Raw genomic sequence first — 15,058 nt, 5'->3', positions numbered from 1 at the left:
GGAGAGTGTGCAAACTCCGTACAGACAGCACCCGTAGTCGGGATCGAACCCGGGTCCCTGGCGCTGTGAGGCTGCAACTCTACCGCTGCGCCACCGTGCCCGCCCAGGGAGAAATGAACAGTTAAAATGCCAGCAAAACACAAAGAGCTGGAGGAGCCCGGTGACCAGTGAGGCTTGGGCCATTTGTGCAATCACAACTACGAACATTCAAATGGAAAACATTTCAAAATCCTCCATTGATTATAAAGTAAGTTGGGCTGAGCATTAGACAAACAATTGTTATTCCAGTTCGACTGCACGTGAGGTTCACTGAACCTTGTGCTGTAGCCTGGTGTAGATATTGATTATCCCTGGCCAACAGACGGTCGACCGAGCCTCCATTGTTCCTTCTATCCCTTCTCTGTCATTCACACACTGTCACCATGGACCTCAGTGTGACTGGGACAACTCTGCTTGTGGCTTTGCTAAGTGCCCTGCTCACAATGTGGTTCTTGAAAAGCATTTGGCCACAGACTGGCAGGTTGCCCCCAGGACCACGGGCTTTGCCGATTATCGGCAACTTGTTCCAGCTGGATATACGTGCCCCACACAAATCCCTCGTCAAGGTAGGGCCCCTCTGTATTTTTTAAGTTGTGACACATAAAACTAAAATCTTCTTCATTTGTGGATATAAATTTGTAGCCTCAGTCTCTCTGTGTGTGTTGTGTTCATTTCTACACATCTTCTATTTGTGTAGAAGGCAATATCTAAGTGCAGATAATCTGTTAATTAGTAGGGGCTTAGTTTAGTTTAGTTTAGAGATACACCGCAGAGACAGGCCCTTCGGCCCACCGGCCCGGGTGCTGGACCGCACATAAAGCCCAGCTGAGGAGTTTTGGCCCGGCACCCCATCCAACTCATGGACCGATGATCGGCCACGGGTGGTGTCGGCGGTAAGCGAAGGTCGGAAGGTCGGACAGCTGGTCGAACGGGGCCACTGGCGAGGCGCTGCTGCTGCACTCCATGGGCTGCACTACGTCGGCACGGGTGAGGCGGGGCCGGACGTGGCGCTCCGACCCGACAGTCCCCTCGACCCGAGTAGTAGCGGTCAAATACGGGACAAGGGTGGCCCCATACGGGCCAAACCAATTTAGCCCAATATACGGGATGTCCCGGCTAATACAGGACAGTTGGCCACCCTAGCTGTAAGCTGCCATGTCACTTTATCTTTTGACTGTTTGCAGACCAATTTCTCTCGGGCATAAATAAAATTGTATCCTATTCTACTGAGTTAAATTTAGCTCCGAGGGCTAATGGAATCAGGGGATATGGGGAAAACGCAGGAACGGGGTACTGATTTTGGATGATCAGCCATGATCACCTTGAATGGTGGTGCTGGCTCGAAGGGCCGAATGGCCTACGCCGGCTCCTATTGTCTATGTTTCTATGTATCATAAGTTGGGCTGGAGGGCCTGTTTCTACCCTGTGTGAGTCTGTGCCCCTTGTGTTGTCCTAGCTGAGTGAGCAGTATGGGCCTGTGTTCACGTTCTGGTTCAGCGGCTACCCGGCAGTGGTGGTGTGTGGTACTGAGGCAGTGAGGGAAGTCTTGGTCACCCATGGACACGACTTCAGTGGCCGATACCTCTTCCCCATCCTCAAACGAATCTCAAACGGCTACGGTAAGATAAGAACCTATTTTAAATTATCCTTTGTGTAATTGTAGCAGGTTTTATGTGCATGGGATGCAAACTTGTGGAGTGCGTTGAGTTTCTCCAGCAGTTTTGTCTACCTTCGATTTTCCCAGCATCTGCAGTTCTTTCTTAAACATTGTGTCTCCTGGCGTTGCTGTCTCTCCTCCAGGCATCCTCTTCGGCAACGGGGAGAGATGGAAACAACTCCGCCAGTTCACTCTCAGCACCATGAAGAATTTTGGAATGGGGAAGAAACCCATTGAAGAGAGGATCCAGGAAGAAGCCCAGTTCCTGGTGGCAGAGATCAGGAAGGAAAAAGGTTTGTGACCAAGATACAAAATAATTAATATCTTAAGGGTGGCCACGGTGGTGCAGCGGTAGAGTTGCCGCCTCACAGCGCCAGAGACCCGGGTTCGATCCCGACTACGGGTGCTGTCTGTACGGAGTTTGCACGTTCTCCCCGTGCCCTGCGTGGGTTTTCACCGGGAGCTCCGGTTTCCTTGTTTAACGGTTACTGGTGTGAAGGTTCATTGAATTGGTAAAATAATCCCTCGTGGATATAGGACATTTCGGGCCGAAACGTTGCCTATTTCTCCGAGGTCTTCGGTTTCCTCCCACACTCCAAAGACGTGTAGGTTAATTGATCAGCCATGGTCACAGTGAATGGCAGTGCTGGCTCGAAGGGCCGAATGGCCTTCTCCTGCACCTATTGTCTATTGTCTATAATTCAAGTCAAGTCAAGTCAAGTTTATTTGTCACATACACAGACGAGATGTGCAGTGAAATGAAAGTGGCAATGCTCGCGGACTTTTGTGCAAAAGACAAACAACAAAACAACCAAACAAATTATAAACACAATCATAACACACATATTCTTTTACATAATAAATAGTGGAAGGGAAAACGTTCTGTAGAGTTGGTCCCTGGTGAGATAGGCATTTACAGTCCGAATTGCCTCTGGGAAGAAACTCCTTCTCAACCTCTCCGTTCTCACCGCATGGCAACGGAGGCGTTTGCCTGACCGTAGCAGCTGGAACAGTCCGTTGCAGGGGTGGAAGGGGTCTCCCATGATTTTGTTTGCTCTGGAGTTGCACCTGCTGTTGTATAGTACCTGCAGGGGGGTGAGTGAAGTTCCCATAGTGCGTTCGGCCCGAACGCACTACTCTCTGCAGAGCCTTCTTGTCCTTGGCAGAGCAATTCCCAAACCAGACGGGCCTGTTTCCGCACTGTATCTCTAAACTAAACCAAGCTAAACTATCCTGGAAGTTGCGGGGAAACCTGATAGAAATAATCATGTCATAAGCATACATTATTAGCCAAGTATGTTTTGCAATATACGAGGAATTTGATTTGCCATACAGTCATACCAATAAAAAGCAACAAGACACACAAAACACATTTTAACATAAACATCCACCTCAGTGACTCCTCCACATTCCTCACTGTGATGGAAGACAAAAAAAGTTTGATCTCTTCCGTTCTTTGTTCTCCCACGATCTGGGGCCTCGAGCCTTCTGTTGTCGGGGGGGGGGGATCAAGCTCCTGCATCGAGGGGCTCTCAGCTCTCCCGCGCCGGGCGATCGGATCGGACACCAGTTCGGGCCTGGTCGAACCTCCTGTGGCTTGGAGCTTTCCGACATCGGTCTCTATCCGAGACTGCGAGTGAAATGATGGTGAAATCTGCAGGCCGCAGGTTGGAGCGTCGATCCCAGGCAAGGGATCGCAGGCTCCGATGGTAACTCCATGGCCCCACGGTGGGGCTCAAAGTAAGTCTTGAGCAAATGAATGAAACCTATGCAAAGAAGTAACGTTGATAAAGGAAACAAGGCCATTGTTAGCTATTGGGTGGGTGAGAACGAGAAGCTGGTGCGATTCGGGTGGGGAGAGATTTCCCTTCCCCGTGACTTTCCGTCTGAAGAAGGGCCTCAACCACAAACATTACCATTCCTTCTCTCCAGAGATGCTGCCAGTCGCGCTGAGTTACTCCATCTTTTTGTGTCTATCTTCAGTTAAAACCAGCATCTGCAGGTCTTTCCTACACATAAGGTCGTAAGGAATAGGAGTAGAATTAGGCCATTTGGCCCATCATGTCTACAATGCCATTCAATCATGGCTGATCTATCTATCTCTCCCTCCTATCTCCAATTCTCCTGCCTTCTCCCCATGAACCTCTGACACCTGTACATATTGAATAATTGAGGATTGGGCTGGGATGTAATGTTTAAGAAGGAACTGCAGATGCTGGAAAATATCCAAATATATCTTAAATATAGCAGATGCTGCTATATTTAAGAGGGAGTTAGATGTGACTCTTGTGGCTAAAGGGATCAGGGTGTATGGAGAGAAGGCAGGTACGGGATACTGAGTTGGATGATCAGCCATGATCATATTGAGTGGCGGTGCAGGCTTGAATGGTCGAATGGCCTACTCCTGCACCTAATTTCTATGTTTCTATATAAACTTGTGATACTTAATTTTGTGTTATGTGTGTCTCTGAGCTGTCTCTAACTGGCCATCTCGTTCCATGTTATCAGAGAACCCATTCAGCACAGATGTCATGTTCCGCTGTGCTACAGCGAACATCATCTGTTCACTTGTCTTTGGCGACCGGTTTGAATACAAAGATAAGAAGTTCCGACAACTGACGAATATGATCGATGAGAATGGCCGGGTCTTCAGCGGTCCATGGTTTCAGGTAACTTACTTCTCAAATGTATGTCATAGTACAAGTCTCAATCCTCTCCATTTAGTGTTTAGTTTTAGTCTGAGGGATACAGCGCGGACACAGGCCCTTCGGCCCGCCGAGTCCGTGCCGGCCGGCCGGCGATCCCCGCAAACCAACTCCACACCCACACACACACACACACACACACACACACACACACACACACACACACACACACACACACACACACACACACACACACACACACACACACACACACACACACACACACACACACACACACACACACACACACACACGGGACAATTTTACATTTTATACCAAGCCTATTAACCAACAAACCTGTGTGTCTTTGGAGTGTGGGAGGAAACCAGGAGATCTTGGAGGAAAACCCACACAGGTCACGGGGAGAACGTACAAAGTCTGTACAGACAGCACCAGCAGTCAGGATCGAACCCGGGTCTCTGGCGCTGTGAGGCAGCAACTGTACCAACTCTACCACTGGGCCACCGTGACGAAGGGACACAAAATGCGTCAGCACCTGATGGCCAACATGGATAGGATGGGCTGAAGGGCCTGTTTCTCTCCTGTATGGCTCTATTTACAAAAGGATTTGCATTGATTCGCAGGGGTAGGGGAACCAAGGTGCAGCACGGTGGCGCAGCGGTAGAGCTGTTGCCTTACAGCGGCAGAGTCCCGGGTTCGATCCCGACTACGGGTGCTGTCTGTACGGAGTTTGTACGTTCTCCCCATGACCCCCGTTCATTTCCCCAGGTGCTCTGGTGTCCTCCCACACTCCAAAGACGTACAGGTTTGTAGGTAAATTGGCTTCGGTAAAGATTGTAAATTGTCCCTAGTGTGTACGGGACACAACTAGTGTACGGGGGTCGTTGATCGGTGCGGACACGGTGGGATATAGACCCTGTTTCCACCCTGAATCTCAAAAAAAATATGGTGCCCAAGGTAGTTTTGTATCATCAAGGACCCACACCATCCTGGCCACACACTCATCCCCAGGTAGAAGGCACAGGAGTTGTCTGTAATGCATTTCGTTGTCTCTGTACTGTACACTGACAATGACAATTAAAATTGAATCTGAATCAGGAGCCTGAAGACTGCAACGTCCAGGTTCAGGAATAGCTACTTCCCCACAGCCATCAGGCTATTAAACTTGCCTCGGACAAAACTCTAAACATTAATAGCCCATTATCTGTTTACTTGCACTTTATCAGTTTATTTATTCATGTGTGTATATATTTATATAATGGTATATGGACACACTGATCTGTTCTGTATTAATGCCTTATATGTTGTGCTGAAGCAAAGCAAGAATTTCATTGTCCTATCTGGGACACATGACGATAAACTCTCTAGAATCTTGAATGTTAACCAGCACCTGCAGTTCCTTCCTACACTATCTAATGAAAATCTTATTTCCTTTTCAGTTGTACAACAACTTTCCAAACATTATGGATATGCTCCCTGGGCCACACAAGCGGGTCTTCCAAAACATGGTAGAGTTGAAACGTTTTGTGAATGAAATCATTGAAAGTCACAAACAAACTTTCGAGAAAGATTTCCCCAGGGATTATATCGACAGTTTCCTCGCCAAGATCGATGAGGTACTTAAACCGGTTTCTTTTCCCACCCATTCTTGCCTACTTTCTCATCCAAATCTTTGCCACAGAGGGCTGAGGAGGCCAAGTCAATGGATATTTTTAAGGCAGAGATAGATAGATTCTTCATTAGTACGGATGTCAAGGGACGATAGAAACAAAGTATTGTGTGCAGTTTTGGTCTCCAAATTTGAGGAAGGACATTCTTGCTATTGAGGGAGTGCAGCGTAGGTTTACCAGGTTAATTCCCGGGATGGCGGGACTGTCATATGCTGAGAGAATGGAGCAGCTGGGCTTGTACACTCTGGAGTTTAGAAGGATGAGAGGGTATCTTATTGAAACATATAAGATTATTAAGGGATTGGACACGCTAGAGGCAGGAAACATGTTCCCGATGTTGGGGTAGTCCAGAACCAGGGGCCACACAGTTTAAGAATAAGGGTTAAGCCATTTAGAACGTAGATGAGGAGATTTTTTATCACACAGGGGGTAGTGAATCTGTGGAATTTTGTGCCTCAGAAGGCAGTGGATGCTTTCAAGAGAGTTAGATAGAGCTCTTAAAGATGGCACAGTCAGGGGATATGGGGAGAAGGCAGGAACGGGGTACTGATGTGGATGATCAGCCATGATCACAGTGAATGGCGGTGCTGGCTCGAAGGGCCGAATGGCCTACTCCTGCACCCATTGTCTATTGTCTATTATCGATTGTTTATAAAGCTAGTACTGACGACTGGAGCGGGAGAGGGAAGGAGAGAGAGGGGATGTAAGTGTTACTTGAGTCACACCATTAGATTGTAAATGGAATACGAGGTGCTGTTCCTCCAATTTGCGCTGGGCCTCACTCTGTCAATGGAGGAGGCCCAGGACAGAAAGGTCGGTGTGGCAATGGGAAGGGGAGTAAATGGTTGCAATTTTGGAAATGCTTGAGTCAGACTGAAGACTCTTTCAACTTTTGTCAACTGGGAGCTCAAGTCTAATCCACCCGGCTGGATTACTGCATTGCACTGTATGTGGGGGTTAGTGGGTCCTCCATCGCCCGTCTCCAGATGGTACAGAATGCAGCTGTACTTCTTTTAACTGGCACACGTAAATATGATCACATTTTGCATATTTTAGCCTCACTCCACTGGTTGCCTATTCGGTTTAGGATCCATTTTTAAATTCTTTTATTTGCGTTTAAATCCCTAAATGGTCTTGCCCCACCGCCCTACCTATCTGAGCTTCTACACCCTTATACACCCGCCCGCTCTCTCAGGTCAGATAAATAGCTGCTCCTGAGTGGGCCTAATACTAAGCGGAAGCTCAGAGGGGACCGTGCCTTTGCCGTGTCGGCACCAAAATTATGGAACAATCTGCCTCTCCATATTAAACAGGCCTCCTCACTCTCTGTTTTTAAGTCACTTCTAAAAACCCATTTCTTCTCCGTGGCCTTTGATACACAGTAAGATGTCGACTTTATTTACTTGAATTAATTTCTTTTTTGATTGCTTTATTGTGTGGTTATTATTTTTACTCATGTTTTATGTTTTTTAATTTATTGTTGTAATATTTGCGCGTTACGTGAGCTGTTATGTTATGTTCCGTTATGTTGTCTGTTTATGATGTCTTGTTTATTCCACTGTACAGCACTTTGTTCAACATTGGTTGTCTTAAAGTGCTTAACAAATAAAGTTGGATTGGATTGGATTGGAAGTCTCCATGTTCTTGATTAGTACGGGTGACAGTGGTTATGGGGACAAGCCAGGAGAATGGGGTTAAGAGGGAGAGATAGATTAGCCATGATTGAATGGCGGAGTAGACGTGATGGGCCGAATAGCCTAATTATGCTCCTATCCCTCTCCAATACACACCTTGCGTTCCTTCTCTTTGTGAAAGTGGATATCCTTTCCTCTCAGGAGAAACACAAGCCCGACTCACAGTTCATTGCCAAAAATCTGGAGATGGTGTCCACAAACTTATTTTTGGCTGGGACGGAGACCACGGGCACGACCTTGCTTTGGGCTTTGCAGTTCCTGGTGAAATATCCGGAGATTCAGGGTAAGTGAAATCGTTTTAAGTAACTGGATGGTGTATTTAGACTCACAGAGAGTGGTGGGGGCCTGGAACACACTGCCAGGGGTGGAGGTGAGGGGAAACATAGAAACATAGAAATTAGGTGCAGGAGTAGGCCATTCGGCCCTTCGAGCCTGCACCGCCATTCAATATGATCATGGCTGATCATCCAACTCAGTATCCCGTACCTGCCTTCTCTCCATACCCTCTGATCCCCTTGGCCACAAGGGCCACATCTAACTCCCTCTTAAATATAGCCAATGAACTGGCCTCGACTACCCTCTGGGAAGATTCTTTTAGTTCAGTTCAGAGATACAGCCCGCCAACAGGCCCTTCGGCCCACCGAGTCCGTGCCGACCGATGACCACTCAATACACTGTCATGATCCAACACACTAGGTACAATTTACGACTTTCCTGAAGCCAATAAACCTACAAAACTGTACGTTTTGGGAGTGTGGCAGGAAACCGGAGCACCCGGAGAAAACCCACGAGGTCCCGGGGAGAAGGTACAACCTCCGTGCAGATATGTTAGTGATGTTTAAAAGGCTTTTGAATAGGCACATGGATGGATGTGCAGGGAACAGCAAGATATGGATCTTGAGCAGACAGAGGAGGTTAGGTCAACTGGGCATTATGTTCGCATCGGACATTTTGGGCTGAAGGGACTGTTCCTGTGCTGTACTGTTCTATGGGGTGTAAACTACCAAAGCGAAATATGAGGTGCTGCTCCTCCAATTTACGGTGGAACTCACTCTGGCCATGGAGGAGGTCCAGGACAGAATCATCAGACCTTTCTGTCCTGGGCCTCCCCCAAGGCCAGAGTGAGTTCCACCGCAAATTGGAGGAGCAGCACCTCATATTTCGCTTGGGCAGTTTACACCCCAGCGGTATGAACATTGACTTCTCCAATTTCAGGTAGTCCTTACTTTCTCCCTCTTTCCCCTCCCCTTCCCAGCTCTCCCACAGCCCACTGTCTCTGCCTCTTCCTTTCTTCCCCCACCCCCCCCCCCCCCCCACATCAGTCTGAAGAAGGGTCTCGACCCGAAACGTTACCTGTTCCTTCGCTCCATAGATGCTGCCTCACCCGCTGAGTTCCTCCAGCATTTTTGTCTACTTTCAATTTTTCCAGCATCTGCAGTTCTTCCTTAAACTAATTTATTGATTAGTATGGGCGACTGAGGTTATGGGGAGAAGGCAGGGGAATGTGGTTAGGAGGGAGAGATAGATCAGCCATGATTGAATAGCAGAGTAGACTTGATGGGCCAAATGGCCTAATTCTACTCCTATCACTTATGATCTTATGATCTTGATGATATGATCTGGAGTCCAGAACCAGGGGCCACAGTTTAAGAATAAGGAGTAGGCCATTTAGAACGGAGACGAGGAAACACTTTTTCTCACAGAGAGTGGTGAGTCTGTGGAATTCTCTGCCTCAGAGGGCGGTGGAGGCCGGTTCTCTGGATGCTTTCAAGAGAGAACTAGATAGGGCTCTTAAAAATAGCGGAGTCAGGAAATATGGGGAGAAGGCAAGAACGGGGTACTGATTGGGGATGATCAGCCATGATCACATTGAATGGTGGTGCTGGCTCGAAAGGGCCGAATGGCCTACTCCTGCACCTATTGTCTATTGTCTATCTCTGGAACTCTCTGCCACAGAAGGTATGTAAAAGAATATGTGTGTTATGATTGTGTTTATAATTTGTTTGGTTGTTTTGTTGATTGTCTTTTGCACAAATGTCCGCGAGCATTGCCACTTTCATTTCACTGCACATCTCGTATGTGTATGTGACAAATAAACTTGACTTGACTTGACTTGACTAGTTGAGGCCAGTTCATTGGCTATATTTAAGAGGGAGTTAGATGTGGCCCTTGTGGCTAAAGGGATCAGGGGGTATGGAGAGAAGGCAGGTATGGGATACTGAGTTGGATGATCAGCCATGATCACATTGAATGGCGGTGCAGGCTCGAAGGGCCGAATGGCCTACTCCTGCATCTATTTTCTATGTATCTATGTCTTTTCTTATTAATTCCCAGAGAAAATTCACCATGAGATCGATGATGTGATCGGCACCTTTCGAAGACCCACCATTAAGGATCGGGCAAGCATGCCGTACACAGATGCCGTCATACATGAGGTTCAGCGAAACATAGACCTCATTCCCATGGGAATGCCTCGCATGGCAACAGATGACATTGAATTCAGGGGACATCTTATTCCGAAGGTCAGAAGCAAACCTTTCTTACGGCCACAGGCTTCAGGCACCAGAATTCCAATTGAAGGCTTCCCTCCCAAATAGTACGAGTGAACAAATTGGTTTAACATGACAATCTAAACTTTTAATTGTATGCCGCGGTGAGATTAACTCTTCTTCTTGCGTATGGCGTGCACAGTCTAAAGTAGGACAACTTGTTCTAGAAACATAGAAAGATAGAAAATAGGTGCAGGAGTAGGCCATTCGGCCCTTCGAGCCTGCACCGCCATTCAATATGATCATGGCTGATCATCCAACTCAGTATCCTGTACCTGCCTTCTCTCCATACCCCCTGATCCCTCTAGCCACAAGGGCCACATCTAACTCCCTCTTAAATATAGCCAATGAACTGTGGCCTCAACTACCTTCTGTGGCAGAGAGTTCCACAGGTTCACCACTCTCTGTGTGAAAAATGTTTTTCTCATCTCGGTCCTAAAAGATTTCCCCCTTATCCTTAAACTGTGTGGCCCCTTGTTCTGGACTTCCCCAACATCGGGAACAATCTTCCTGCATCTAGCCTGTCCAACCCCTTAAGAATTTTGTAAGTTTCAATAAGATCCCCCCTCAATCTCCTAAATTCTAGCGAGTACAAGCCGAGTCTATCCAGTCTTTCTTCATATGAAAGTCCTGACATCCCAGGAATCAGTCTGGTTCTATTTGATCTTATTTGATTGTGCACGCCGGGATGATTGCATTAGTCGAAACAGGGCGGACCACGTGAAGGTTGCAATCTCCCACCCCCCGATTAACTAAATAGAAAATTACCCAATTATAAAATCACTGCCGTGGTGGAGTTTGAATTTGATTACCAGTCCAATAACATAAAGGATATTTTGAATGGATTTCAATGGATATTTTTGAGGCAGAGATAGATAGATTCAGATTCAGATTCAATTTTAATTGTCATTGTCAGTGTACAGTACAGAGACAACGAAATGCATTCTTGATTAGTACAGGCGTCAGGGATTATGGGGAGAAGACAGGAGAATGGGGTTAGGAGGGAGAGAAAGATCAGCCATGATTGAATGGTGGAGTGGGCTTGATGGGCCGAATGGCCTAATTCTGCTCCTATCACATGACCTAATGAGCTTTAAAAATGACCTAATACAAGATGAATTGTAGGTAGATGCACAAAATGCTGGAGCAACTCAGCTGGTCAGACAGCATCTCTGCAGAGAAGGAATGGATGACGTTTTAGGTCGAGACCCTTCTTCAGACTGACGTCAGGGGGGAGGAGATAAATAGATAAGGAAGCGTGAAGGTGTGAAAACAGGGCAAAGGGAATGGAGATCAAGGAGACTGGGCGGAGAACTGGGAAGGGGGAGCGGATGCAGAGAGAGAGGGAAAGCAAGGGCTACTTGAAGTTAGAGAAGTCAATGTTCATACCGCTGGGGTGTAAGCTGCCCAAGCGAAATATGAGGTGTAGTTCCTCCAATTTGTGCTGGGCCCCACTCTGACAATGGAGGAGGCCCAGGACAGAAAGGTCAGTGTGGGAATGGGAGGGGGAATTGAAGTGTCCAGCAACTGGGAGATCAGGTATTATGTTACTGAGTTGTCACACAATTGGATTTTAACTGCGAATTAAAATTCTACATCTGAACTTCTGGCAATTCTACTCTTAGGGTACGTTTGTGATACCCCTACTTTCTTCAGTTTTGAATGACACCAATTACTGGGAAACACCGGAATTATTTAATCCTAACCATTTCCTTGATGATAAAGGCGGCTTCAAAATGAACAATGGATTCGTAGCCTTCTCCGCAGGTAAGCACTCTTTTGTGTTCTCTCATAGAGTGGCAGAGACAGACAGCGTGGAAACAGGCCCTTCGGCCCAACTTGCCCACGATGGCCAACACGCCCCAGCTACACCAGTCCCACTTGCCTGCGCTTGGCCCATATCCCTCCAAACCCGTCCTATCCATGTACCTGTCTAACTGTTTCTTAAACGTTGCGATAGTCCCCTCTTCTGGCAGCTCGTTCGATACACCCACCACCCTTGGTGAGTAAACGTTACCCCTCAGATTTTACTTCGGAGTCACGTGAGATCAAACTTCAAACTGGTAAGTTCTCGTTTAATCTAACTATTTTACCTCCTTTCTCCAGAACAACCTCAGCAGAGTTAAATACCTCCCGTACTACCGATACAACTTGCAAATGTACCTTTTGAGTATCCTGCACCAGCGCTCCCAAGTCCCTTTGCATTCTAATGTCTAAATCCTCTCTCCATTTATAAAATAGTCTACGCCTTTATTGCTATGACCAAAATGCATGACTGCACACTTTGCTAAGCCATTTCTTTGCCCACTCTCCCAACATGCCCAAGTCCTTCTGCAGAGTCCCTGCTTTCTTTTGAGTACTGAGGATTTGAGTATAGGAGCAGGGAGGTTCTACTGCAGTTGTACAGGGTCTTGGTGAGACCACACTGGAGTATTGCGTACAGTTTTGGTCTCCTAATCTGAGGAAAGACATTCTTGCCATAGAGGAAGTACAGAGAAGGTTCACCAGACTGATTCCAGGGATGTCAGGACTTTCATATGAAGAAAGACTGGATAGACTCGGCTTGTACTCGCTAGAATTTAGAAGATTGAGGGGGGATCTTACAGAAACTTACAAAATTCTTAAGGGGTTGGACAGGCTAGATGCAGGAAAATTGTTCCCGATGTTGGGGAAGTCCAGAACAAGGGGCCACACACACAGTTTAAGGATAAGGGGGAAATCTTTTAGGACCGAGATGAGGAAAACATTTTTAACACAGAGAGTGGTGAATCTGTGGAATTCTCTGCCGCAGAAGGTAGTTGAGGCCACAGTTCATTGGCTATATTTTAGAGGGAGTTAGATGTGGCCCTTGTGGCTAAAGGGATCAAGGGGTATGGAGAGAAGGCAGGGACGGGATACTGAGTTGGATGATCAGCCATGATCATATTGAATGGCGGTGCAGGCTCGAAGGGCCGAATGGCCTCTACTCCTGCACCTATTTTCTATGTTTCTCTCTACACTACCTGCCCCCCACCTATCTTAATTTCACACTGGTTGAATGATATACATCATTAGGCCATTACTCCAGCATTTTGTGTCCAACTTCCAGCATCTGCAGTTATCACCCCCTCCCCACAGCTAACAATAAACCATTCCATATCTCCTTGACCATCGTCTGCTTTGATCTGCCCCTTTCACACCTTACCCTTCCATATCTCTAGTTTCCCCTGACTCTCAGCCTGAAGAAGGGTCTCGACCATCTCTCTGCCTGTCCGGCTGATTTGCTCCAGCATTTTATGTCAACCTGCAGTTCCTTCTTACACAACATCTATTTATTTGCTGCAACTAGGGTGAAGAGTCTCTGTACTGTTTTGTGAACCTCGTTGCTGATCAATATACTTGTGGCTGTCACAGCAGAAGCCATTCGATACAGAGAGCAAAGGTTGAATCTGTTGCAAACAGCTTTGGTTCAATGATAGACCGTCACGGTGACTCAGCAGTAGAGTTGCTGCCTTACAGCGCCAGAGACCTGGGTTCGATCCCAACTATGGGTGCTTGTCTGTCTGGAGTTTGTACGTTCTCCCCGTGACCGCGTGGGTTTTCCCGCAAGACCTTCCGTTTCCTCCCACACCCCAAAGACCTACAGGCTTGTAGGTTAATCGGCTTGGTATAAAATGTAAATTGGCTTTAGTGTGTGCGGGATACTGTACGTGTGTGGGGATCGTTGTCCTGCGTGGACTCGGTGTGCCGAAGCAAAGATCCTATAGTGGAGCAAGATAGACCACTCCTGCTAAATGCAATGGGCTGACGTGTAGTACGCAACGGAGCGGAACATGGGCCTTTTTTTCATCCATTTCAGTAACCCGACCCGACGTGTAATCAACGTTGCGGGGGAACAGTTTGTGTTAATAAATTATAATTCTGAAAATGAGGAGAAGATTTTTACCAAAGAACTTTTATTTTTACGAGGATGTTTCCGTAACCGGCTTCCGTCTCCGCACTAGTATCTTTGCTCCGCTACGGGATCTTTGGTGCGGAGACGGAAGCCGGTTACGGAAATGGGGCCGAAAATGACCCACGAATCTGCCCATGACCGTACTACATCTTTTTCGTCGAGTGGACTATCTTGCTCGCTGTAGGGTCTTCGGGCCGAAGGGCCTGTTCCCGTGCTGTTTCTCTAAACTAAACTAAAAATCGCTATGCTTTTGCAGGGAAGAGAATTTGCCTGGGAGAATCATTGGCTCGAATGGAACTCTTCCTTTTCCTGACTACTCTGCTGCAGAACTTTGTCTTCAAGTCTGTGATCAATCACAAGGATATCGATACCTCGCCGCTTAGGTCTGGAATTCTGATGGTGCCACACATGTACAAATTATGTGCTGTTTGTCGCTAGGTTGCATGATATCTCTCGATCGCAAGTTGCAGGAGTAGAATTAGGCCCATCATGTCTACTCCGCCATTCAATCATGGCTGATCTATCTCTCCCTCTCAACCCCATTCTCCTGCCTTCTCCCCATAACCCCTGACACCCGCACTAATCAAGAATCTACCAATCTCCATCTTAAAAATACCCAACAACTTGCCCTCCACAGCCTTCTGTGGCAGTGAATTCCACGGACTCACCACCCTCTGATCAAATCTCATCTCTCTAAAGGTAGGTGGATAGATAATGAGTTAGATAGAGCTCTAGGGGACTAGTGGAATCAAGGGATATGGGGAGAAGGCAGGCACGGGTTATTGACTGGGGACGATCAGCCATGATCACAATGAATGGCGGTGCTGGCTCGAAGGGCAGAATGGCCTC

The 15,058-nt window shown here is 47.3% G+C and overlaps 1 protein-coding gene across 1 annotated transcript in view; it reads left to right on the top strand.

Annotated features, from left to right (window-relative positions):
• The first annotated feature begins 356 nt into the window (after window positions 1-356).
• The window catches only part of LOC129714142 (cytochrome P450 2C18-like), a 15,388-nt gene continuing 686 nt past the window's right edge, over window positions 357-15,058 (top strand). Inside the window, exons 1-9 of the mRNA XM_055663634.1 lie at window positions 357-605; window positions 1,496-1,658; window positions 1,840-1,989; window positions 4,205-4,365; window positions 5,802-5,978; window positions 7,868-8,009; window positions 10,061-10,248; window positions 11,901-12,042; window positions 14,466-15,058. The exon at window positions 14,466-15,058 is cut by the window's right edge and continues 686 nt beyond it. Coding sequence (XP_055519609.1) covers window positions 423-605; window positions 1,496-1,658; window positions 1,840-1,989; window positions 4,205-4,365; window positions 5,802-5,978; window positions 7,868-8,009; window positions 10,061-10,248; window positions 11,901-12,042; window positions 14,466-14,647 — 1,488 coding nt within the window. The 5' untranslated portion in view covers window positions 357-422 and the 3' untranslated portion in view covers window positions 14,648-15,058. The remainder of the gene's footprint in view (window positions 606-1,495; window positions 1,659-1,839; window positions 1,990-4,204; window positions 4,366-5,801; window positions 5,979-7,867; window positions 8,010-10,060; window positions 10,249-11,900; window positions 12,043-14,465) is intronic.

The sequence above is a fragment of the Leucoraja erinacea genome, chromosome 38 (genome assembly GCF_028641065.1).
Source record: "Leucoraja erinacea ecotype New England chromosome 38, Leri_hhj_1, whole genome shotgun sequence".
NCBI classification, from domain to species: Eukaryota; Metazoa; Chordata; class Chondrichthyes; order Rajiformes; family Rajidae; genus Leucoraja; species Leucoraja erinaceus.
Note: the sequence above shows the minus strand (reverse complement) of the source record. Positions and strands in the feature narration are given on the sequence as shown.